Below are 24,460 nucleotides of genomic sequence, written 5' to 3'. Positions count from 1 at the left end.
CTTCTATAATATTCTACTTACAGTAGCTGTATGAGAACTGAGATGAATAAAAAGACGGAGTCTGGTAAATCAAAAAAATCTCGTCTACTTTGTATTCAGATGGAATCAGGTTGGGCGACCAGGCAGGCAATCAGAAATGCCCAAGTTCAAAATTGTGTCTTTAGTAATTAGTTGTTACTTTTATTATAAAAGAAGGGATGTTGTACTGTATAGGCTTGTGAAAAGGTTAGAAAAAGAAGAAAATTAAAATCTTTAATTCATTCATTCATTTGTATGTTTACTTGTTTTTCATTACCATCTATGCAGTTTAGATATTGGTCCACACTGGAAATTTGAAGGTTTCTACAAATCAACGCCTTTACTTTTTAAACCTCTAACGTTAGTAACGCACACCATCTCAAGATGTCGTTTTATAAGTCGTTTAGTTCTTGAAAGAGAATTGAGATCCATTGTATTAATAGAAAGCAAACAGCACAATTACTTAATAATAAACCTATAGGAAGAAGAATTTGTGAGGAACGCACAAAAATTAAAGGACTTAACTCTTCCAGTTAACTTCCACTCGCCTGACTCCTTCGCCAGTTTCCCGCTCATCAGCGCTTTTTCCGACAGGTGCGCGCACACGTGCTTCTGAGGCGCGCAGCCGCGGCACCGACGGTATAAAACGACTGGGGTTCGCTGTTGATTTCATAGCAATTCGATGTTTCGGGGAGTTTAATTATGGAGTGTAAGGTTGTACGAACGGTACTACTTGCTGTTGGGCTCCTTAGCTTGTATTTCTATGATGTGTCTGCTGCTTTTGGTTCCAAGAGGTTTCGGCATCCTTCGAAAGCACATAAGGCTGTAGTTATACAGAGTGAGGGCTGGACGCAGCAAAGAGCGGGGTCTCCCCAATCGGTGTCGGCGCAATGTACAGAGACGGAGGTAATCGTGAACATCAGTTCTGATTTGTTTGGTATTCGGCATCCTATTCAGCCGTCCGACTTGACATTAGGAGGGTGTGGCGTGACCAGCCAAGTGTCCGCGCCTCCTACCTTCGTGATCGAAGCACCGCTGCAGGGATGCAACAGTAACGTTACGGTGAGCGTTTGGACTAATCATGGAGTATATTCCTTATCTATGTGATATGAATAATCTACAACTGCTGTTTGGATTTAATTTTGCAGTTTTATATATTAAATAAACTACATGTATTTTTGTATATGTATACTAAGATTATTGCCTGGAAATCATTCCTGACTAATCCCTTTCTTGGGGATGAATCTATCGGGGAGTGGGCCCAGTGGCATATGATAAAATTTAATTGAGCAGTGTGTGGTTCCCCTTCTAAACTTTAAATGACCTGGTCTATATATAATGAAAGCTCTCTTGGGATGTACTGGGCTACATTAACAGAGCTGTTCACATTAAATTGCAAGATTGTCTTCTGTATTGCTAGAACAAGTAAACTTGGTTTGCTACTAGTCAAAATCCCCACAGGCCCAAGATTAAAGACCTGATTTAAGGGTTTTTTTTTGGTTTTTTTTTTTAATAGATGCTTTCTGATGAAATAGTGTACAACTTCACCCTTGAGTACAACCCTTCCTCAATTCCTGGTATTCCCATTATGCGAACCAACCCAGCTGTAGTGCAGATTGAATGCCATTATCCCAGGTGAGATGTTTGTGCTAAGATTCCCGCAAGCAGGTCCCAATTCAAAGGAATATTGTGGAATGGAACCTTACCAGGTTATTTAAGACACTTAAGGTGTCTGCATTTCAGGCATTTATACTAGAGCTGAATCTTGCCCAAGAGCTGTTTTATGACCACTTGGTTAAAGCGGACCTGCTTTCTGCTTGCCTCCCTGCTAGGAATCACAATGTCAGCAGTAATGCTTTGAATCCTACTTGGGTCCCCTATACCTCTACCATATCTGCTGAAGATATTCTGGGATTCTCTCTGGATATAATGAACAGTAAGGCTGTTGCATGAAACTTTCTAGCTTGTGCGTTAGCCCTACATAAATGGAACACAAGGACTACCTTGACAGACTGCACTAAGGTATTGCTATATCCACAGGTGACTGGAGTGGTCCAAGTTCCACCAACACATTCTACCTAGGTGACCTCATTAACCTTCAGGCATCGGTAGACAACACTAACCATGTGCCTCTGCGTATCTTTGTGGACAACTGCATAGCTTCTCCTGCTTCAGATGGTTCTGCCCCAACATACACATTCATTGGCAACCATGGGTAAGGATTCTAAACCTAAACCTGCACTTTATGGACCCGCCCACCTCACCCCATTGAAGCACATGATCCTCTTGTAAATCTGTTTGCAGGTGCTTTATTGATGGCCAACTGACCAACTCCAGTTCCCAGTTCATAACTCCCAGGGTTGCTTCATCTACCCTTCAATTTGAACTTGATGCCTTCAGGTTCTTTGATGTGCCTACGAGCTCGGTAAGTCTAAATATTGCAGAGGTGACCATGATCAAGTGGCATCTGTTGAAGGGGCAAAAAATGAGAGGTTTTGTGTGCTTACAGATTTTCATTACCTGTAATCTGACGGTGACCCTGGCTTCTCAGGGTATTGACTCCTTGAACAAGGCCTGCTCTTACATCCCTGGACTGAGCATGTAAGCTTATCCTGTAGGATTAGTCTAGAGCCATAGTGGCATTGTGGGTTCTGACAGACCTGCTTTCCTTAAGGTGGACCTCTGTAGATGGCAGTGACTTGGTATGTAGCTGCTGTGATACCAACTGTGTTGCTAGCCTACCTGGAAGGAAGAAAGCAGAGAAGCGCAAACAAAGACCAAGAAGGAGCGGTAGGTGGAATTTGCCTCTGGAGAAGGTCCATTGTGTATTTGGGGGAAACTAAATGCTATCTCCACCTGTAGCCCTAACCATCCCTGCTGAATGGGAGAAGACCCTCATTGTGGGCCCCCTGTTTCTGAAAGGGAAACCTAGGCCTGTGCTGTCTGAACATCTTGCAGCTAAAGAAGCACAACCATCTGAGCTATTCACAGGTGAATGACAAAAGGAGTAACTGGCATTAATGACATAACTTTTGTGTTGCAGAGGTGCACTGGATTTTAAGGTCATTAAGCAGTGTACAACCAAGGCTACTATTGGTACTTGGCACCTAACACTGTATACTAACTGCTTTTTTTTTTTTTTTTTCCTTCTCTTGCAGGTTCCTTTGTTTTGATGCTTGGTTCAGTGGTGGGTGTATTAGCACTTGCTTGTTCTACTTTCCTTGGTTTCTTTTTGTACCGCAAACATTTCTAATTAAATGGGTTGAAATATTTCTGGCATTCAGTGGATTTATTTCCTGTGGAAGAGCTCTTGGGTTAATGTTCACTTGAACCTTGCATTATGTACAGCAAGAATGCTGTTTAGTTTATAGTCCAAAATGATTGGTATCTGAAAGGCAATGTTGAATTTTCTGAATTAAAGAGGAAAGGTAGGTTGAAGAGGAAAGGTAGGTTGAATGCAATTTGTCACTGCTTGTTTCCACACACGAAAAGCAAACTGTACAAGTAGGATTATGCTTACACAACACCGTGCTTATAGCTTAAGACTTGGGAGGTAAATGCATGGGTTCTCTATACCCCTCCCTCCTTGTTGGTGTTGGAGATAATTCCACACTTTAATTTTTTAAAGTACTAGCAGCTGTGGTTGCCAGAATTTTTTACTGAATTTTTTCTTTCTCTATTTGGAATGTGTTTAAACATTTTAACAGGGTTTCTAAGATGGATGGAATCCTTTTTGGGAACAAAACTGGAAGGAGGCTGATAAGTGGGTGTTTAAATTCTCTGCAGCTACTGGCAGTTATGCAGGAGGAAGCAAGATTTAGATTTGGCCTATCCTCCCAGCTCTTGAATAACTTTAGTTGTAATGTGTTTTAAAGTAGTAGTTTTTTAAAAGGGAAATGAACAATGCCAATCTAAATTTAGGTATATTCACATTCAAATGTAATTAACACTACTACTTTAATAAAGTTAATATACCTTTACATAACCATCAACTGAAGTCCATACACTGTAAAATATCAATCAAGATTAGACAATATCAGGATTAAACTCCTTTTTACAGTTTGCATCAGTAAAGTAACAACCAATTACTTGAATCATTTAATTTATATACATTGAATTCTAGTCAAAGTTCTGGCACATGGTCTGAAGTTTACTTGTATGGTGTCCTAAAACTTATGTCCTACAGTGTGTGTGTGTGTGTGTGTGTGTGTGTGTGTGTATATATAAACATAGGGAACTCCAGTTTCTGTATTACATCTTGCCTGCAGAAGGGGCTAGAGTTGCGTCCAAAGATTGCATATTGTAACCTTTTTAGTTAGCCAATAAAAGGTGTCATTTTGCTTGGCTTTTCTCCAGATCTGTAGCTAATTTTATTATTGATTTCCAAAAAGCAATGCGAGTAAAAGCGTATGCTGCATAACTAATCACATGTCTTTAAAACAGAATCCGCACCATCAACCGTGTCTCCAATTTTAGGAAAGCCTCGGGATTTCTGCGTTAATGAGAAAGTTGTAAAGAAACTTTGCGAATTCATACAGAGGTGAACATAAAGATCACTCAAGTATTGACAAGAAGGAGCAGCTGGATAAGCACATCTGGAGCCAAACCTTCGAAAAAGCACCTGACTTTGTCAGCAACATACTTTCCTTCTGAATGCATCTTATCAAAGGTGGGGGGGGCTGCAAAACAAGAGTAAATATTGATGTAAATAGAATTATTGAAAGAGTAAGCTTTTGTCGTTTATGTATTCTTAAACCATCTTCCAGTTCCACAATCCCCCGCAGTCAGTCACATTTAACGTTCCCTGCTCCTTACCTGTCTTGTTACCCAAAGCATCAACACTCGGTTTCATTCAAGGCTTTACCGTCCTTCCTTTCATAGACCGACATAAAATAAGACACATTTCCTCTACATATGTGTCCAATAATAGTAAACTGGCAAGAATGAGAAGAAGCACAAGATGGGAATATTCATGACCAGAGCCTCGGCATCAGGGTGAGGATGTGCCTTGTCACCCATTACGTGAGCTCGTCTGCCACCCCTCATTTGCACTGGCACACATACTCGGGGGGGGGGGGGGGGGGGAATGCAATTGAGAATACAGACACTGTACATCTGCAGAAGTGAAATCGACTGTATAAGTAGAACATTTCAGATAAACTATGAATTTTGTGAATCATAAACAACGCAACATAACTGACTTTTTATTTATTCTCACCAAATGTTACATATCTACATGGGTAATATGTTTATAATCCTTCTCACTAAAATACACTGTCAAAATATATTAATGAGCAAACCGACACATTGGCCTTTAGGAAATATCAGAAAGCTTGTGCGCTGTCATTTAGGACAGAATGCATTGTTAACGTCACGCACTCTCTAGTGACGTGATGTCACGAAGAAAAAGAAATGGCACAGTCCATGCAAACTCATATCCTCCTTGGTTTTTGACCTTATGATTAATTGTCAATATCAAATCAATAGTCATTTTAAGAAGATAAGTCTGCTGTAGTCAATTCAATTAATGTTCCTTTTAAAAAGTTTGCTTATACAGAATATAAAACAGAATTTCAATGATACGGGACTCGCGAGTAGTAATGAATAATATGTGACACTGAGAAATTATAATTCCTAATAACGAGAACAAGTAAAAACTATGACTTCCTGAAACGGACACTGTAAATGTATAGGCATTTCAATAAATATTTTCGGAGACTTGTGTGTACATTACAATACCAATTTAAGAGCTACGTAGGCTACCTGTTGTACTAAAAACAGTACCTCAAGCAGCACTTAACAGTAAATAGTCTAACAGGACAATGACTGACTGAAACGAAGATGCTGCACTGCTACAATAAAGGTTCACACTGTCATTCTGCATGTTTAGAAGGCGCTGATTGGCTGAAACCGTTTATAGCGAATTGTCTCAAGTTGGTAGTGCCGTATAGCGATCAGAAACGAAAAGACACATTTAGGCATGCTGCACAGTAGTTTGTTTTTCTACAATACAAATTCAGTACGACACCAGGGTCTCCAAACACACAAATATGAAGCTTATTACGTTTTACAGTGAAACTCTTTAGATACATAATATAATTAGGGACGTGTGCCCCCTGCCCGACTACGGCGGCCCAACCTTCCCTCGACAGCTCGATTCGCTCGCTATCCGTCCAAGCTGAAAATATTGTTAAATGGAGGAATTGAAAAAAAAAACTTTCACAAGTGGAGGATCAACAACGCGAACCCCTGGTGATTTTACTGAGAGACAGTTGCGATACCATTGAGCCACCTAATCAGGATAATTAACGAGCTTCGCACAACTGAACTACTACTACTGTTCTTACTGCGGCGGATGTGGAAATATGTTGTTTGACATATACACGTTAAATTGGTTTAATTGACACGAGAGTATCATTGTATTCTCCTACCGAAGACAAAAAAATGATATTTATAGATGTATACTATATGACGTAGGCCTACGATTTTGAACAAAATTAAGCGTTCCATAAAAAGGTTGCACGATTTACCTAATCTTTTTATATATATAAAGTTGATATATGACAATATATCTTTGACACTATGTATCAGACAAAGGAAATCACAGCAATCCACAAGAACAATAATTACTTCTCAACAACTACCTGAATTGTAGTTTAACTATATTAACTGAAGTGTGTGATGTCAATACGAATTACAAAATATAACTAGAGAGTTAAGTGTCAGATAGACTCTCAAAATATAGAGGTCAATGCCTTTGAGTGTGCTGAGGCTTCACAAAGATTCAGTAACCAGTGACCATGTCTGCTCGAGGCTTCGAAGCCCTATCATGATCCAATCTCAGTACTACGCATGTCTGAGGCTTCGAAGCCCCGTTCGAAGCTCATCATGACGCAATCTCAGCACTACGCATGACTGAGGCTTCGGATACCCATCATGATCTCAGTACTACGCATATCTGAGGCTTCGGAACCCCGTCATGATCTCAGTACTACGCATGTCTGAGGCTTCGGAGCCCCGTCATGATCTCAGTAGTACACATGTCTGAGGCTTCGGAGCCCCGTCATGATCTCAGTACTACGCATGTCTGAGGCTTCGAGCCCCGTCATGATCTCAGTACTACGCATGTCTGAGGCTTCGAAGACCCGTTCGAAGCTCGTCATGATGCAATCTCAGCACTATGCATGACTGAGGCTTCGGATACCCATCATGATCTCAGTACTACGCATGTCTGAGGCTTTGGAGCCCCGTCTTGATCTCAGTACTATGCATGTCTGAGGCTTCAAAGCCCCGTCATGATGCAATCTCAGTACGCATGTCTGCTCAGTGCTTCTAACCAAGCTTGACGATTCCAGTGTGCATGTCTGCTTAGTGCTTCGAATCATTATTCATCGAGCTCCCGTTTGAAGTACATACAGCATCAACAGAGTTCAAAAACTTGATAGAATTCCCATTGAAATGTTTGTGGATGATCCATACATGTTAAATGATTGTGCCCGATAATACTTTGTGGCAAAAAATAAAATTATAAATTATACATCATACAAATGCCAACTTGTAGAATGCATAATGCTGCAAAGAAGAGCTTTAGTAATACGGGTGACGACACATCTCTCACTATAATACTCTCATAAATATCCATTCTTCACCTCATGCAACACTGAACGTATGTCATATAGTATACATCTATATATAATTGTTTTTGTCTTCATTACATACATACATACATAAAAAACATACATTATATACATCCACCCTGATGAAAAGAGTACTGGTGCAGTGGTAGCATTGCTGCTCCATAATAAGGCTTGCATGGGTTCGGGTCCCACGTCCACCCATTGTGAATTGTGACCCAAAAGAGTGTTTTTCTTTTTTTTTCCATTTAACAGCAAATTCCACCGTGGACCGAGAGCGAGCAAGGCGAGAATACTAGTAAAGATATATCAAATGGAAATGGGCATCTTGTTTTATGTCTATAACAAAAAAAAATATTTGAGTGACGATTTCAACTGTTATTGTAGTTGTTCATGGCGGGTTTAGCGGTATAAATGTTTAAATATTAAATTAATAAGGTGGAATGTGTTCTTACTTTGAGTGTTGAGGGTGGGGGGGAGAGCTACACGGTAAATGTGTTAGTAACTGGGATTGCATCTCTATAACTGGAAGATTGCTTAGGAATGATACAGACTGGACAACTACAGTGCATCCGGAAAGTATTCACAGCGCATCTCTTTTTCCACATTTTGTTATGTTACAGCCTTATTCCAAATGGATTAAATTCATTTTTTTCCTCAGAATTCTACACACTACACCCCATAATGACAACGTGAAAAAAGTTTACTTGAGATTTTTGCAAATTCATTAAAAATAAAAAAACTGAGAAAGCACAAATACATAAGTATTCACAGCTTTTGCCATGAAGCTCAAAATTGAGCTCAGGTGCATCTTGTTTCCCCTGATCATCCTTGAGATGTTTCTGCAGCTTAATTGGAGTCCACCTGTGGTAAATTCAGTTGATTTGACAGGATTTGTAAAGGCACACACCTGTCTATATAAGATCCCACAGTTGACAGTTCATGTCAGAGCACAAACCAAGTATGAAGTCAAAGGAATTGTCTGTAGACCTCCAAGACAGGATTGTCTTGAGGCACAAATCTGGGGAAGGTTACAGAAAAATTGCTGCTGCTTTGAAGGTCCCAATGAGCACAATGGCCTCCATCATCTGTAAGTGGAAGAAGTTTGAAACCACCAGGACTCTTCCTAGAGCTGGCCGGCCATCTAAACTGAGCGATCAGGGGAGAAGGGCCTTAGACAGGGAGGTGACCAAGAACCCGATTGTCACTCTGTAGAGCTCCAGAGGTCCTCTGTGGAGAGAGGAGAACCTTCCAGAAGGACAACAATCTCTGCAGCAATCCACCAATCAGGCCTGTATGGTAGAGTGGCCAGACGGAAGCCTCTGCCACTCCTTAGTAAAAGGCACATGACAGCCCGCCTGGAGTTTGCCAAAAGGTACCTGAACGACTCTCAGACCATGAGAAAGAAACTTCTGTGGTCTGATGAGACAAAGATTGAACTCTTTGGTGTGAATGTCATGCGTCACGTTTGGAGGAAACCAGGCACCGCTCATCACCAGGCCAATACCATCCCTACAGTGAAGCTTGGTGGTGGCAGCATCATGCTATGGGGATGTTTCTCAACGGCAGGGACTGGGAGACTAGTCAGGATGAAGGGAAAGATGACTGCAGCAATGTACAGAGACATCCTGGATGAAAACCTGCTCCAGAGCGCTCTTGACCTCAGACTGGGCCGATGGTTCATCTTTCAGCAGGACAACGACCCTAAGCACACAGCCAAAATATCAAAGGAGTGGCTTCAGGACAACTCTGTGAATGTCCTTGAGTGGCCCAGCCAGAGCCCAGACTTGAATCTGATTGATTTTCTCTGGAGAGATCTTAAAATGGCTGTGCACCGACGCTTCCCATCCAACCTGATGGAGCTTGAGAGGTGCTGCAAAGAGGAATGGGCGAAACTGGCCAAGGATAGGTGTGCCAAGCTTGTGGCATCATATTCAACAAGACTTGAGGCTGTAATTGCTGCCAAAGGTGCATCGACAAAGTATTGAGCAAAGGCTGTGAATACTTATGTACGTGTGCTTTCTCAGTTTTTTATTTTTAATAAATTTGCAAAAACCTCAAGTAAACTTTTTTCACATTGTCATTATGGGGTGTTGTGTGTAGAATTCTGAGGAAAAAAATGAATTTAATCCATTTTGGAATATGGTGTAACATAACAAAATGTGGAAAAAGTGATGCGCTGTGAATACTTTCTGGATGCACTGTATATGTTTTAGGAAATGTTTTATTATAGCACTGTGCTGTGACTAAGACAACTTTTTACTGATCGCCTGTCCGGACCTTGAAGATGTGTTCACGAGGGAGGGATGCTGTTGTTAAAAGCAAATGCTTTTTCAGCAGCAGGTCCACATGTGTTTATCCCGCTGCTTTTTGTTGTTGCCTCAGCACTCAAGAGGATCTTTAATGCCGACCTTGATACGTGCAATGCTCACTTGATACATGCACTGCTCACCTTGGAGTATCTCGTGTGTATCTGTGTGTCTGTGTGTCGGTGACTGATCTGCGCCGTGTCTCTCAGCCTCTCTGATGTGCTCCGGATTGACACCTTTGAATGTTTGGTGCAGCAGAGCAAATTCAACCTGATCTACCACAGTGGGTTTGTTATCACCTTATTCAATGGAGGGGTTCATGGACGTCAAATGGCGATGAATAGAAGATGAATTAATGTAAATGCGTGAGCTGCCTTACGCAATTAGTCATTGGATTTTGATGGCGATTCTAAGTGGGGATGATTCCCGAACAGATCTCTTATGCGATCCTTCCACAGTATCTCTCAAAATTATTTAGTTCAGATTGGTTATAAAGGTTTCACTCGAGATTATTTTTTTAATTACCCTAAGTTCTTGTCTATAAGCCGGACTCATGTATTAGCCGGAGACCAAAAATCATACGAATTTTTAAAATAAAATCGTATCATAGATAAGCCGGACTCATGGATAAGCCGAACATACTATAACCTATAACTAATAGAAGGGAGGGAGGTCAGTGGTCTCACTCGCGCCCATTTAATTTCTTTAAGGGGGGAGAGAGTGTGAGATATTGCCGTCTCTCTCACTCCCCGCATGGCGCGGTTGGAGCGGCCGGAGCGCGTTCTTTCTGCTCTGGGCGTCGCCGAGTCAACACGAGCGCGTAGCGGTCATTTAAATTGTGATTTTATATGTAAGCATATTTAAATATATATCGCGGATTTCTGCGGACAATGGGTCTTTTAATTTCTGGTACATGCTTCCTCAGTTGGTTTGCCCAGTTGATTTCATACAAGGGACGCTATTGGCAGATGGCTGAGAAGCTAGATTGCTTACTTTTCTGTCAATCTTGCGCTGACTATCTGTGATCCTGACGTATGGGGATTGAGCAGGGGGGCTGTTTGCACACCTAGACGATACGGACGCTCGTCTAAAAATGCTGAAAGATTATCTTCACGTTGCTATCTTTTGTAAAGCTGATTCCTGAAAAGACATGCTGCACAGTACTTCGCATACTTAAAAGCTCGAAGGGCACGTATTGATTTTTGACTGAAAAACAAACTCTCCCTCTCTCTCTCTTTGTCTGCTCCTGACGGAGGGGGTGTGAGCTGCCGCCTTCAACAGCTTTGTGCCGCGGTGCTTCGCATACTTAAAAGCCAAACAGACATATTGATTTGTTTGCTTCACTCCTTTGAAGAGGAAGATATGTTTGCATTCTTTTAATTGTGAGACGGAACTGTCATCTCTGTCTTGTCATGGAGCACAGTTTAAACTTTTGAAAAAGAGACAAATGTTTGTTTGCAGTGTTTGAATAACGTTCCTGTCTCTCTACAACCTCCTGTGTTTCTGCGCAAATCTGTGACCCAAGCATGACAATATAAAAATAACCATATAAACATATGGTTTCTACTTCGCGGATATTCTTATTTCGCGGGTGGCTCTGGAACGCAACCCCCGCGATGGATGTATAAGCCGGACTTATGTATAAGCCGATATTCTATTTTTTCATTTTCACAACTTTTTTCCTTAGATAAGCCGCGGCTTATTGACAAGAACTTAGGGTATTATTAATTATGATGAGTCTTCAGTTCGGATCGAACTCAGGCTAACACTACACTCAGAATTTGAAAAGCAACCACCTTAGTTAATTGAGCCACTGACGGCTTCTTTTCTTCATAGCGAACTCATTCTCAAATGTGCTTACCTATATCATGGCAAAGTACAGGGATAAACCTTTATTTTCTGTCTACTCCGTTTTAATTAAGTCAGACCAAAGAAAACATTTAAGGCTATTAAATGTGATCTCAAGAAAAGATCAGGGTTAATTATAATACTAATAACAGGAGAGATTATAATGATACAGTGCAAAAAGTAAATACTAATTGAAAGAGCCGGGAATCCATGAGGTGAGGCATCTTATTTTGTTTAACTCTTGCTATCGTATAGTGCATTCTGCCTGTCGGCGTTAGTTATATTTATATTTTTTTTACATCAGACACTAGAAGCTGCTGACGAACCCTTCTCTTCGTTGTCAGTCTGTAGCTGCGAAAAAATAACAGCAATGACAGTTGTAACAGACATCATTGAAGTGCTTCGTAAGTTTGTGTAATGTTAATGAAAATGGCCAGGAGGTGTCACTAAAGAGGTGAGTGTCAAATGCTTCGAAGCTTCAATACGATTTCCGATACAATTGCTTCAAACGTGTTGATGCTTCGTGAGGCTTCACTCCGCCCATCACTACGTAGAGGTAAGATGGCGGTTTTAAGGACTTGTGGAGGAAGTGACATCATCAGAGGTGAGGAAGAGGGATTTCCCGAGAATGGTTCTGCAAGGGAGAGACAGTCAGCACACTCCGCCACCTCCTGGTCTGATGTAGTATTACACTTACTCAAGCCCTTTACTGTAGCTGTCTCCTAATCAGACATGTGTCACGATATGTATATATATATATATATATATATATATATAATGTGTGTATATATATATATATACGTGTATATATACTGTATATATATGTGTATATATATATATATATATATATATATATATATATATATATATATATATATATACATACAGTTAGGTCCATAAATATTTGGACAGAGACAACTTTTTTCTAATTTTGGTTCTGTACATTACCACAATGAATTTTATATGAAATAACTCAGATGCAGCTGAAGTGCAGACTTTCAGCTTTAATTCAGTGGGGTGAACAAAACGATTGCATAAAAATGTGAGGCAACTAAAGCATTTTTTTAACACAATCCCTTCATTTCACCCCGCAAGAAGATAAGGAGGGCCAGGAAGTGGCTGATCGGTCTGTTGACAAATTAATAAAGACAGACCGCAGTTTGCCGAAGGCAACTCGGCCCTCAGACAATAAAAACTCCAGTTCCTAGAAGCCACCGCGAGACCTGTCAGAGCACGTGCCAGCAGCGGGCGTGCTCATTGGCTCCCGGCCGGTAGGTGAGGTGAATAAGGAAGTAAGCTTGCCTCCGGTCGAAGTAGATAACATTTTGGACTTGCAGGAACTCGAGAAGTTAATCGAGTCCGGAAGTAGTTTCTTGCAGATCCTGACAAACATTGAGAGGATCATTGGAGAATTGGGAGCAGTGGCTGAAGTGCCGTTGAGGAAGGTGAAAGAATACCTGCGGCGGTTTGGTTTGGAGCCTCCCGTATTAAAGAATGCGATGATGCAGGTAAGCGAGACCCGTACCGTAAATAATAGAGGGACACAGAGTGAACCGGGCCCGCGATTGTTCAGTAGCGGGTGCCAATCCTCTGTGAGCCCTACAAAAGAGTCTGAAACAATGACCGAGTGGGCGGGGAAAGATCTGATCATACCGGAGCAGTTGAACAGTGCTGTCTTACAGAGTGAGGCGAATCTAAAGACGCCGCCACCGGTCGTTGTTAAATCTAAAGGGGTGCAGACAGGAAAGGGGCTCTTTTTTACTCATCGGGAGACCCAAACTGTGCACAAGCCCCAGATTAAACAGGAGATCACTAAAATTAAAAAGGGGTCTCCTGATAAATTGGACAGTTTAAGGGCAGCCGAAAAATCCTCCTCAGAGGAGAAAAGGGTGGGGCCAGATGTTCCAATGGGCTTCCAGTCTAACAGAGAGAGACTACCAAGGGGTCCGCGGCTGTGCTATGAATGCTGCAGGCCGGGCCACGGATGGAGAGGTTGTCCTAGGAGGACAGGGGACCAAAATAGTTACTTTTATACTGTTCCTCCTAGGTTTGCACGGGAGTGTCAACGAGATCCCTGAGGTCCGCCTTTTGGATTACCTTGGAGGAAGATGTCCCTCGCGGGGCTGGACACTCCAAACCATGGTTTTTCGCTGGGAGAAGGGTACTGTGACATGTGGCCGGCTGTTCATCCCGGCCAATACCCCCAGGCTGCCAGGTGGAGCCCTACCTGCAGCATGGAGGTGCTCTGAATGCCAGCAGGGAATTCTGGACAATGCAGTTTTTATCCCCAACCCTGCTGGATGCCATGGGGGCCGCTAGGGGACGCTGCAGGGAGGAACAAGGATTATTTGCCCTATGCCCCAGAAGTACATTCAAGTCACATGGACAGGAGGAATGACATGCTTCCGGGGTGAAGAAGAAAGGATTTTTATCTGACCCGGAAGTGTTCCAGGTCACGTGGACAGAGAGGTTGTAAGACGTCCGGGTTAAGGACTATAAAGGACTGTGAAAGACCAGAGCGTGGAGCTGAGCTGGGTGGAAGGGTGGCAACATGTCTGGGAGTGTGGAGGATTGTGATTAGTGTATTGTTTATTGATTCATTATATAAGTATTGTGGAGTGTAGGTGCTTTGTGCACTTTAATATTGTTCGAATAAATAATTATTGGACTTTTACTTGGTGTCTGAAGAGTGGTCAGAGGGTTCAAGGGGTCGAGAGGACCTCAAACTGTCACACTGTGTGTATATATATATATATATATATATATATATATATATATAATATACAAAAATGGATTACTATGTACCAGCTGTCAATGTATTTACCAATAAACAGACTTTAAATGCTAACAAGCGCACTCTCGATTGACCCAACACATGCTTTGTATACATGTAATCAATAAAATCTCGGGCATTAGTGAAGTTTCCAATGAAAAACTTACAGTGCCCTCCATAACGTTTGGGACAAACATACATTTGTCATTGATTTACCCCTGTGATTCACAGTTTAAAATTACAAATCCAACAATTCAGATGTGATTAAAGCACACGTTGCAGATTTTCATTTAAGGGTATTTGCACACATTTTGGTCACAACATGTAGAAATAATGGCACATTTTCAGCAATGGCCCGGCCATTTCAGGGCACCATAATGTTGGGGGCATAGCAATGGCAGGTCTAATAAGGCAGTCATACACAGTCACGTACAGTCACACACAGCCCTGCGAATGTTGATTCTGCAGGGAGCACATTTGCTCCACAGAGGGACCAAGGTTATTTAAGGGAATCAAGCTCTAGAAAGGTCATCAGAAGGTCACTGGGGTATACAGAATGGAGGAGTTCTCAAATATCATCATCCAGTCCATTTAAGTGGGCATCTATCCAAAACTGAAAATGAATCACTGAAGTCTATGATGTTGTGTTTAAACCCTACACACATGAATTTTGCCTTGGTTGGCTTTTTGAGGTTGCAGACGCTACTACATGTGCTGTTGTGATATATCAGTTCACATATAGTGATCTATGTCTTGACATTTTAATCTTAAATAGTGAAAGTGTTTATCACTAGCTGTGTAAGCCTGTGATGTAAATAGCCAAGGCTTCTAGAAACTATTGAAATCATCAGAAAAAATTGAAATGCAGAGCGGCTAAGTGAGTTTCTCACTCCTCTGATGATTTGTTTTGTCGATGTGCTTGCCTTGCTTTGTGTATTAGTATTAGTGGCTAAGCAAGTTTGTCTTTCATCGGCAGTTTCACTTTGGCGACAGAGTCACTTTCTTTTAGCTTCATGCTGTAGCCTTGTACTTCTTTCTTCTTCTGACTCTATAACTTGGGATCTCCTTGCCAGCTCTTTGAGCTTCATGCTCTAGCTGTGCACTTCTGGGCCGGACAGACAGACACACACTTTCACGTGTAGACGTTTATATATAAGACAATTTCTTGACATTTAATTTTTGCTTGGAATAATAACCTGCTCATTAAACTTTTTTACAAAGTTCATCGGCAGGTCGAAAGACCCTCCTGTCCCTGGTTTTCTAAAGCACTCTGCAATCAATTAACTAAGCTCAGAACAGCTGAAAGGAAATGGAAGAAGTCAAAGGTTCAGGCAGACCTGACTAAGTATCAATCCCTTCTTGCATCCTTTTCTTCTGTCACCATCAATGCTAAGGTAAGTTTCTATCAGACCAGAAGTAACAGCACCACTGACACATGCTCTCTGTGCTGTGCTTTCACCTCCCTTTCTAACCCTCCTCCACATCATCCCCCAACCTCCTTGTCTGCTGATGATTTTGCCACCATTTTTCAGGGTAGGGTGGCTGCCATAGCAGTCATTTCTCACCATCACTCCACACCCATTATGTCTCCTGCCAAGCATTACCCAACATTCTCCACATCCTCTCAACTCTCTGTCCACTTGATCCAATCCAAACACATCTCCTTCAGGCCATCTCCCACTCACCCATTCCTGCAATTACACACATCATTAACACCTCTCTCTTCTCAGGCACATTTCCTACCATCTTCAAACATGCTCTAATAACCCAACTTCTTGAAAAACCAACACTCAATCCATCTCATGTTTACAATTACAGGCCTGCCTCTCTCCTTTTCTTTCTTTTCAAAACACTTGAATGTGCTGTTTCTAACCAGGTCTCTTCCATCCTTGCAAAGAATGGATTGCTCGATACCAACCAGTCCATCTAAAAAGAAACAACTCAGCTGAGGTGACTCTACTGACTATGGTCGACCAACTACGATTTGCTAGAGCTACCAACATGTCATTGGTCCTGATCCTTCTATCTCTCATCAGCCTTCAACATGTTCAATCATGACATTCTTCTTGCCACCCTCTCTGACCTTGGAATCACTGATACAGCTCTCAGATGGTTTGAGTTCTACATCTTGGGCAGATCCTACAGTGTGTCATAGCGAAGAGAGTTGTCCAACGCACACCAGACATGCACAGGTGTACCCCAAGGATTGGTGATGGGTCCTCTACTTTTCTCTCTGTACACCACCTCGCTGGGCTCCAACATGCAATCCTATGGATTCTTTTATCAGTGCTGAAGACAATACAGTATCAGCTAGAGTCTCTATGCATGTCTTGCTGCTATCTCAACCTGGATGAAGGACCACCATTTAGAGTTCAAAAACCAAACTTCTTGTGATCCCGGCCATCCATTTGGTTCAACTCTCCATCTCTGAACAGCTTGACTCACTGTCACTAACACCTGCCCAGTAAGTATGCAACCTTGGGATGATGTATGATGAACAGCTATCTTTTTTTGACCACAATTCTTCTGTTTCTCATTCATGCAGGATCATGCTGTACAACATTCACAATATCAGACCTTATCTGATGTAACATACAGCACAACTTCTGGTTCAGGCTTTGGTCTTGTCACATCTGGACTACTGCAACTCGCTTCTGGCAGGAGTACCCACCCCACATATGCTATCAAGCCGCTACAGGTGGTCCAGAATGCAATGGCTGATCTTGTATTTTACCGGCTGAGATGATCACATGTCATTCCTCTCTTCAGGACGCTACATTGGATCCTGTAGTAGCACGCATTAAGTGTAAATCCCTGGTACTTGCCTACAGAGTAGTCAATGGGTCAGCACCTGAGTAAATTGAGACACTGGTGAGGTGCTCTGCTCCTTCTCACTCACTCAGGTCTGCCAGTGAACAGCATCTGGTGATGCCACTTCTGCATGGTATAAAGGCTCAGTCTAGACTTTTTTTCTGTGTATTTCCTAGTTGGTGGAATGAGCTGCACACCTCCACCCAAACCGCTGACTCCTTATCTACTGAAAATCCAACGCTTCTGTGAATATCTGTCGAAAAGAAAAAAAAACTCATATTATTGGTTGATGTATTGTTATATTACGTTTAATTGCTTTATTGATTGTTAGTCTATAATTGTAAAATTATTAGTTATTACATCTTTTCATTTGTGGCATCAGCTTTTGTTAAATGTCCTACTAAACCTGATCAACAAACAGGCTGAAGCCTAATGTTACTTGATTATGTTACCTCTTTTGTGAATCACTTTGGATTAAACTTTCTGCCAAGCAAATACATGTAATGTAAATGTTATATGTTATATCAATGGCTATTTACTCTTAGCTGAACAAACTGCACACAACCTGAGTCAAATATAAAAACTCTGCAGATATATAGGACATTTAACTAAATTAATTAAACTGTGATCAAAATGAATAATTATTTAATCACCAATTACAAAACAGAGTGTTATCTGCAAAATGAGGACCATTCAGATGACTATCACTACACATTCTTTTTCTGAACTGTATTTAGGTTCCTTCTGCAGCACAGCACTAACGGAACAGAAATGTATCCAACACTGATTTGTAAATCTCAAGTGCTAGAACAAATAACCTTTTATTATATTTGTATGGTATATGTTCATGCTATGTAAGTAAAGAGCAGAAAACAATATTGCCATTAAATCTGTATCTTTCTTTGGTTGATCGCATCTTTTAACTTAAACAAGAAAGCACTTGTTGAAATAGACAACATTCAATCAAACTGACAAATAATACTACTACATATACATTTATTTCTCATGTGGAGAATCTGGGTGATATTTTGTGTAGTGGACAATAGTGACAATTGTTTGTTTTTATTCAATAAAATACTGACCACCTTTATAATTCAAAAACTGAATACTGTCAAGAAACAAAAATAGGCAAACGTTTAATAGATTAACATTTGATTTTGCCAACCTAATGTCTTTAGTGTCTCTGAGATGTAATGAGACAAGTGAATAAAAACTAAACCGCTAACTTTCATGATACTGTAGCAATTCTGACAAATCAGATGATGACAATTTTAATACACAAAAAAAAAACATACATACAAAAAGCTGAGAGAAAGCTCATTAGAGTTGAAATTGAAAAACATCAATAAGTACAGTACTTAGCACATCCTTAGCTGAATGGCTGACTTCAGTGCAATTAAGTTCACAAGGATTTTAATACTTACACTTGGGGACTCACCACTTTACTGTTTGATGTCCTGGTCAGCTGAGTGAGAAATAAGACAGAAACACAGAATCGGACATGTTTCATACAGTATGAGGATGGGTGACCAGGCAGTCCAATTAAAAGTGCCCAGGTTCAAAATTGCCTCTTTGGTCATCAGTTGTTAGTATTATTACAATAGAAGGGATATTGTATTGGCTTCTGAATAAGCTGGAAAACAAGAGAAATACAACCTTTAATTCAATTATTTGTATTTTTGCTGGTTTTTAATTATATAATTGCTTTCAATGCAGTTTACGTAAGTATTTTTTTAAATAAAATACTATATTTAAAGTCATTATTGTGTAATTAATACACAGTTCTAGGTTCAATACCAAAAACAGCAGGTTATGGTTATTGTGAGGTTGGGTTCTTGTATCAGGAAATGCTGGTTTAGTCTTACTAAATTGAGTGGCTTACTAAAATGCCTGTTATGAGGACAGGCCTTGGTGTGATGGATTTCTGTATGTATGTATTAGAAATCTTTCTGTCCAGGCATTCTGAGTGTGAGGCCCGTGATGCCAAATTTACAAGGGGAACCACCCTGATTGATGAAATGATCCAGTCTCTATGTGGATAATGACTTTGGGAAGTAGTGGGCTGTATATTAAATGACCAGGTGGCTTCTCTTTAATCAATCGCCATTGAACCACTGGCAGGTCACTGTCGAAACTCTTATCAGATAAAAGGGATTATCAGAGAAGGACTGGAACAGAAAATTTCTCTATATGCAGATGATATGGTTTATATATATCAGACCCACAAAATACTGTGCCTGCAGTTTTAACAGCACTCAAAGAATTTCAAAAGATATCTGATCTCAGAATTAATCTGAATAAAAGTATACTCTTTCCAGTGAATTCACAAGCATATAATATTAGATTGGACACCCTACCTTTTACCATAGCAGATCAGTTTAAATACCTACGGGTAAATATCACAAGTAAACATAAAGCTCTTTATCAACAAAATTTTGCCGTCTGTATGGAAAAAATTAAGCAAGACTTGCATAGATGGTCAACCCTTCATCTCACTCTAGCCGGAAGAATTAACGCTATTAAGATGAATATCCTTCCTAAATTTCTTTTTTTATTTCAAAACATTCCAATATATATCAATAAATCGTTTTTTAAGCAATTAGATTCAACAATAACCTCATTCATTTGGAACTCAAAACACCCACGTATCCGAAGAGCAACCCTACAAAGACCTCAGGCAGAAGGTGCCATGGCTTTACCTAATTTTCAGTTTTATTACTGGGCAGCAAACATACAAGCCATAAAAACCTGGACACAAAAAAATGAACATACACAGGCTTGGTTCGCAATAGAAGTAAAATCCTGTATTACTTCTTTATATTCCCTGCTCTGCGCTCCAATAAATGCTAGTTATCGCAAATATACTAATAACCCAATTGTGCTTTACTCACTCAGAATATGGAACCAACTTAGAAAGCATTTTAAGATGGAAAATCTTTTATCCGTGGCACCTCTGCAAGAGAACCACCTCTTTCAACCCTCTCAAACATATCCAGTTTTTAATACCTGGATAAGATTTGGGATTAAAATGCTCAGAGATCTTTATATAGACAACATATTTGCATCTTTTGAACAATTACATTCCAATTTCAACCTCCCAGCTACACATTTCTTTCACTATCTTCAAATTAGAAACTTTGTTAAACAGAAACTGCCTGATTTTCCTCACCTCGTGCCCTCCACCATGCTGGAAAAAATACTGCTCAAATTCAAGGAATTAAACACCATTTCCGCATTATATAAAATCTTATTAGAGTCCCTACCTTTCAAAGACCCAAGAGGACATTGGGAAAAAGATCTCTTAATCAATATATCAGAAAAGGAATGGAAGGTAGCAATGCAGAGAATTCATTCGAGCTCCATATGTGCAAAGCATAGAATTATACAACTAAAAATTATATATCGAGCTCATCTGTCTCGCTTAAAACTGTCCAAAATATTTCCAGGGCAAGATCCAACCTGCGAACGCTGCAAGCAAGCTCCTGCCTCACTGGGTCACATGTTTTGGGCCTGCACCAAACTAACATCATTTTGGACCAAAATTTTTAAGTGCCTTTCAGACAGCCTTGGGGTCACAATCCCTCCTAACCCATTAACAGCTGTGTTCGGTGTTCTTCCAGATGGACTTGAAGTGGAGAAGGACAAGCAAACGGTGATTGCATTCACTACACTTGTGGCACGCAGACTTATTCTGTTAAATTGGAAGAATCCTAACTCTCCTCTGATAAGTCAGTGGGAAACCGATGTTTTATATTATTTGAAATTGGAAAAAATCAAATTCTCAGTTAGAGGATCTGTACAGAATTTTTTCAAAACCTGGCAGGATCTAATCAATATTATTTTAGAATAAGAGAAATAACTATTACCGCTTTATTTCCCTTCTCCATTTTTTTCTTTACCTATATATATTTCTTCTTTTCTTTTGTTTATTTTTGCCCTATTAAAAAGCCCTAAGCAATTCTCCTTTGACTAAGCTCTCCTTCTCAAGGGTGGGGTTTGATTTGTCTTTAATTCTTTTTTGTTATAATTAATCTATATTGTATGGAATGATTACAATAAAAATTAATAAATAAATAAAAAAAATAAAAATAAAAGAGAGCCTTTCATACAATTTAAAACAGTTTGCCACCATGGGCCGGTGGGGATCTTAATCCCTGCTTTATTCTCTACACACGACTGTGTAGCTAAGTACAGCTCTAACACCATCCTCAAGTTTGCTGATGATGCCACTGTAATAGGTCTGATCAGTGAGGACGATGAGGAGGTCAGACTCCTGGTAGAATGGTGTCAGGAAAACAACCTCACCCTCAACGTTAGCAAAACTAAGGAGATGATTGTGGATTTCCGCAAACAACCAATAGAGTACAGCCCCATCTACATCGGAGGTGAGGCTGTGGAGCAGGTCAGCAGCTTTAGGTTCCTCAGCATCACCCTCACTGATGACCTTAAATGGTCAAGTCTCACTGCAGCAGAAAGCCCAACAATGCCTCTACTTAGTAGACTGCACAGGGTTGTGGGGTACATCCGGGCCTTACTCGGATTCTATAGGTGTACTGTGGAATCCATCCTGACAGGGTGCATCACATCCTGGTACAGCAACTACTCAGTTCAGGACTGCAGAGCTCTGCAGCGGGTGGTAAATACAGCAGATCATGGGCACACAGTGTGTAGTGTGGATGTCCTGGATTGCAGGGAGCTATCTCAGGAAAGTAAACCGTATCAGGTGGGACCCCATCCACTTACACTGTCACTTTGCTTCCCAGATGGGAGGAGGGTGAAACTAAAGTCCATTTGGACACGCACCTCCATGATCAGGAACAGTTTCTACCCAACTGCAATCTGACTCATAAACAATTAGTAACCTTGTGTCACCTCCACTGCTACCTGCACATATACAGTACTTCTGCCACTGTCTCTGTATTCCTAGGATTTTGTTTTTTTATGTTCACTGTCTGTGGGGGCACATGCAAGCATTTCATTGTACATGGTACTTGTACACATGACAAAGAATTGAATTGTTACAGGCTCCAGCATTTTGTGGTAAACTGGCTTCAACTACATGAGTTGACCTGCATGTTGTTCTAGATGCTTACTGATGAAATAGTGCACAACTTCACCCTTGAGTACAACCCCTCCTCAATTCCTGGTATTCCCATTATGCAAATCAACCCAGCTGTAGTGCAGATTGAATGCCATTATCCCAGGTGAGATGTTTGTGCTAACTGACATGCATGCTTAACATTAACTGCACTACATTTCTTTGTACTAAAGCAAGTGCTTGAATAACCTGGTATTTAATTCAAATGCCTGAAAAGCAGAAACCTGGAGTTGAATAATGCTCAGAACTTCTGTGCCATCTTGACTGCTTGGATGAAGCAGGCCTGCCTCTTTCTAACTGCTTGCCTCCTTGCTAGGAATCACAATGTCAGCAGTAAGTCTTTGAATCCTACTTGGGTCCCCTTTACCTCCACCAAATCTGCTGAAGATATTCTGGGATTCTCTCTGGATATAATGAACAGTAAGGAAAATTTCATTCAATATAAACTTGTATTTTGGGTTTTAGTCCTTGCATTCCATGTCTGTAGGGCTACCTTGACAGACTGGACTAAGGTATTGCTGTCTCCACAGGTGACTGGAGTGGGCCAAGTTCCTTCAATACCTTCTACCTAGATAACCTCATTAGTCTTCAGACATCCGCAGACAATACTAACCATGCATGTGCATCTTTGTGGACAACTGTGTGGCACCTCCTGCTTCAGATGGTTCTGCCCCAACATACACATTCATTGGCAACCATGGGTAAGGATTCTGCCTTGTGTGGTTCAGAGTGGCAGGTTTAGATCATCTAGTAATTGTAATGTGTTTGCAGGTGCTTTACTGACGGTAAACTGACCAACTCAAGTTCCCAGTTCATTACTCCCAGAGTTAGTCAGTCTTCCCTTCAATTTGAATTTAATGCTTTCAGGTTCTATGGCGTGCCTACAAGCTCGGTAAGTCTGCTCAATGTTACTGAGGGCACAAAGGAACCTCTGTTTAGTGGCTTTTTTAGATAGTGCCACAGGGTATTGACTCCTTGAACAAGGCCTGCTCTTACATACCTGTATGTATACCTGTATGTATGTAAGCTTATCCTGTAGGATTAGTCTAGAGCCATAGTGGCAGACATGCTTTCCTTAAGGTGGACCTCTGTAGATGGCAGTGACTGGGCATGTAGCTGCTGTGATACAAACTGTTTTGCTGGTCTCCCTGGAAGGAAGAGAGCAGAGAAGTGTAAACAAAGGCCAAGGAGGAGTGGTAGGTGTCTACTGGAACTGGTTTCTGGAGAAGGTTCATTGTGTATTAGGGGGAGGGGGGAGGGGGGACTAAATGCTGTGCTTCATCTGTAGACCTAACCATCCCTGCTGAATGGGAGAAGACCCTGTTGTGGGCCCCCTGTTTCTGAAAGGGAAACTCAGGCCTGTGGTGTCTGAACATCTTGCAGCTACAGAAGAGCAACAATCTGGTGAGGTCTTGTAAATGATGAAGCAAAGTTGGTGTTCTTGGTTGTGAAGAAATCTTAGCCTTGATTGCATGGTCACTCAGTTGGATGTTAGCTTGCATTTGGCACCTAAAACTACAATGTTTGCTCATGGCCCTTTCTCTCTTTGCAGGTTCCTCTGTTCTGGTGCTTGGTTCAGTGTTTGGTGTACTAGCTCTTGCTGCTTCTACTTTCCTTGGTTTCTTTTTGTACCACAAACAAATTTCCAATTAAATGGGCTGAAATATTCTTGTGGCTGAGCTCTGGGGGAAATGGTGTAGTTGAATGTGTCTGTTCTAAAACTTAACACAGAATCAAATGTGTTTGTGTAATGCAAGGCTCAAGGTAAAGCCTTTCTTGATGGTCATTCAGAAAATACAACATTGGTGTCTGAAAAGGTCTGAGGTTATCTGGAAAGTTCCTGCATATCCTACCTCCAAGATTTAATTTTTATCACTACTTCACATAGTTGGTTCTAAGAATTCTCAGGCAAATTCATGGATCCTACCTATTCTAAATAGGACAGACTAAATTTATTTAAATGTAGTAA

General features: G+C 40.9%; 1 protein-coding gene and 1 long non-coding RNA gene across 2 annotated transcripts; both read left to right on the top strand.

Moving 5' to 3' along the window:
• The first annotated feature begins 683 nt into the window (after positions 1–683).
• On the top strand, positions 684–3,291 carry LOC114648947 (zona pellucida sperm-binding protein 3-like). The gene is made up of 9 exons (XM_028798302.2): positions 684–1,080; positions 1,535–1,653; positions 1,851–1,954; positions 2,059–2,233; positions 2,323–2,443; positions 2,528–2,619; positions 2,693–2,808; positions 2,881–3,009; positions 3,177–3,291. Exons 1-9 carry the CDS (start codon positions 721–723, stop codon positions 3,269–3,271), a joined length of 1,311 nt encoding a protein of 436 aa, XP_028654135.1. The 5' UTR covers positions 684–720; the 3' UTR covers positions 3,272–3,291.
• Positions 3,292–23,798: 20,507 nt separating this feature from the next.
• Positions 23,799–24,157, top strand: LOC114648952 (uncharacterized). Its single transcript, XR_003715768.2, has 2 exons — positions 23,799–23,895; positions 24,044–24,157. It is a non-coding gene; the product is annotated as an uncharacterized LOC114648952 (long non-coding RNA).
• Positions 24,158–24,460: the final 303 nt, after the last annotated feature.

Source organism: Erpetoichthys calabaricus, chromosome 3, assembly GCF_900747795.2.
Source record: "Erpetoichthys calabaricus chromosome 3, fErpCal1.3, whole genome shotgun sequence".
Taxonomy (NCBI): Eukaryota; Metazoa; Chordata; class Cladistia; order Polypteriformes; family Polypteridae; genus Erpetoichthys; species Erpetoichthys calabaricus.
Note: the sequence above shows the minus strand (reverse complement) of the source record. Positions and strands in the feature narration are given on the sequence as shown.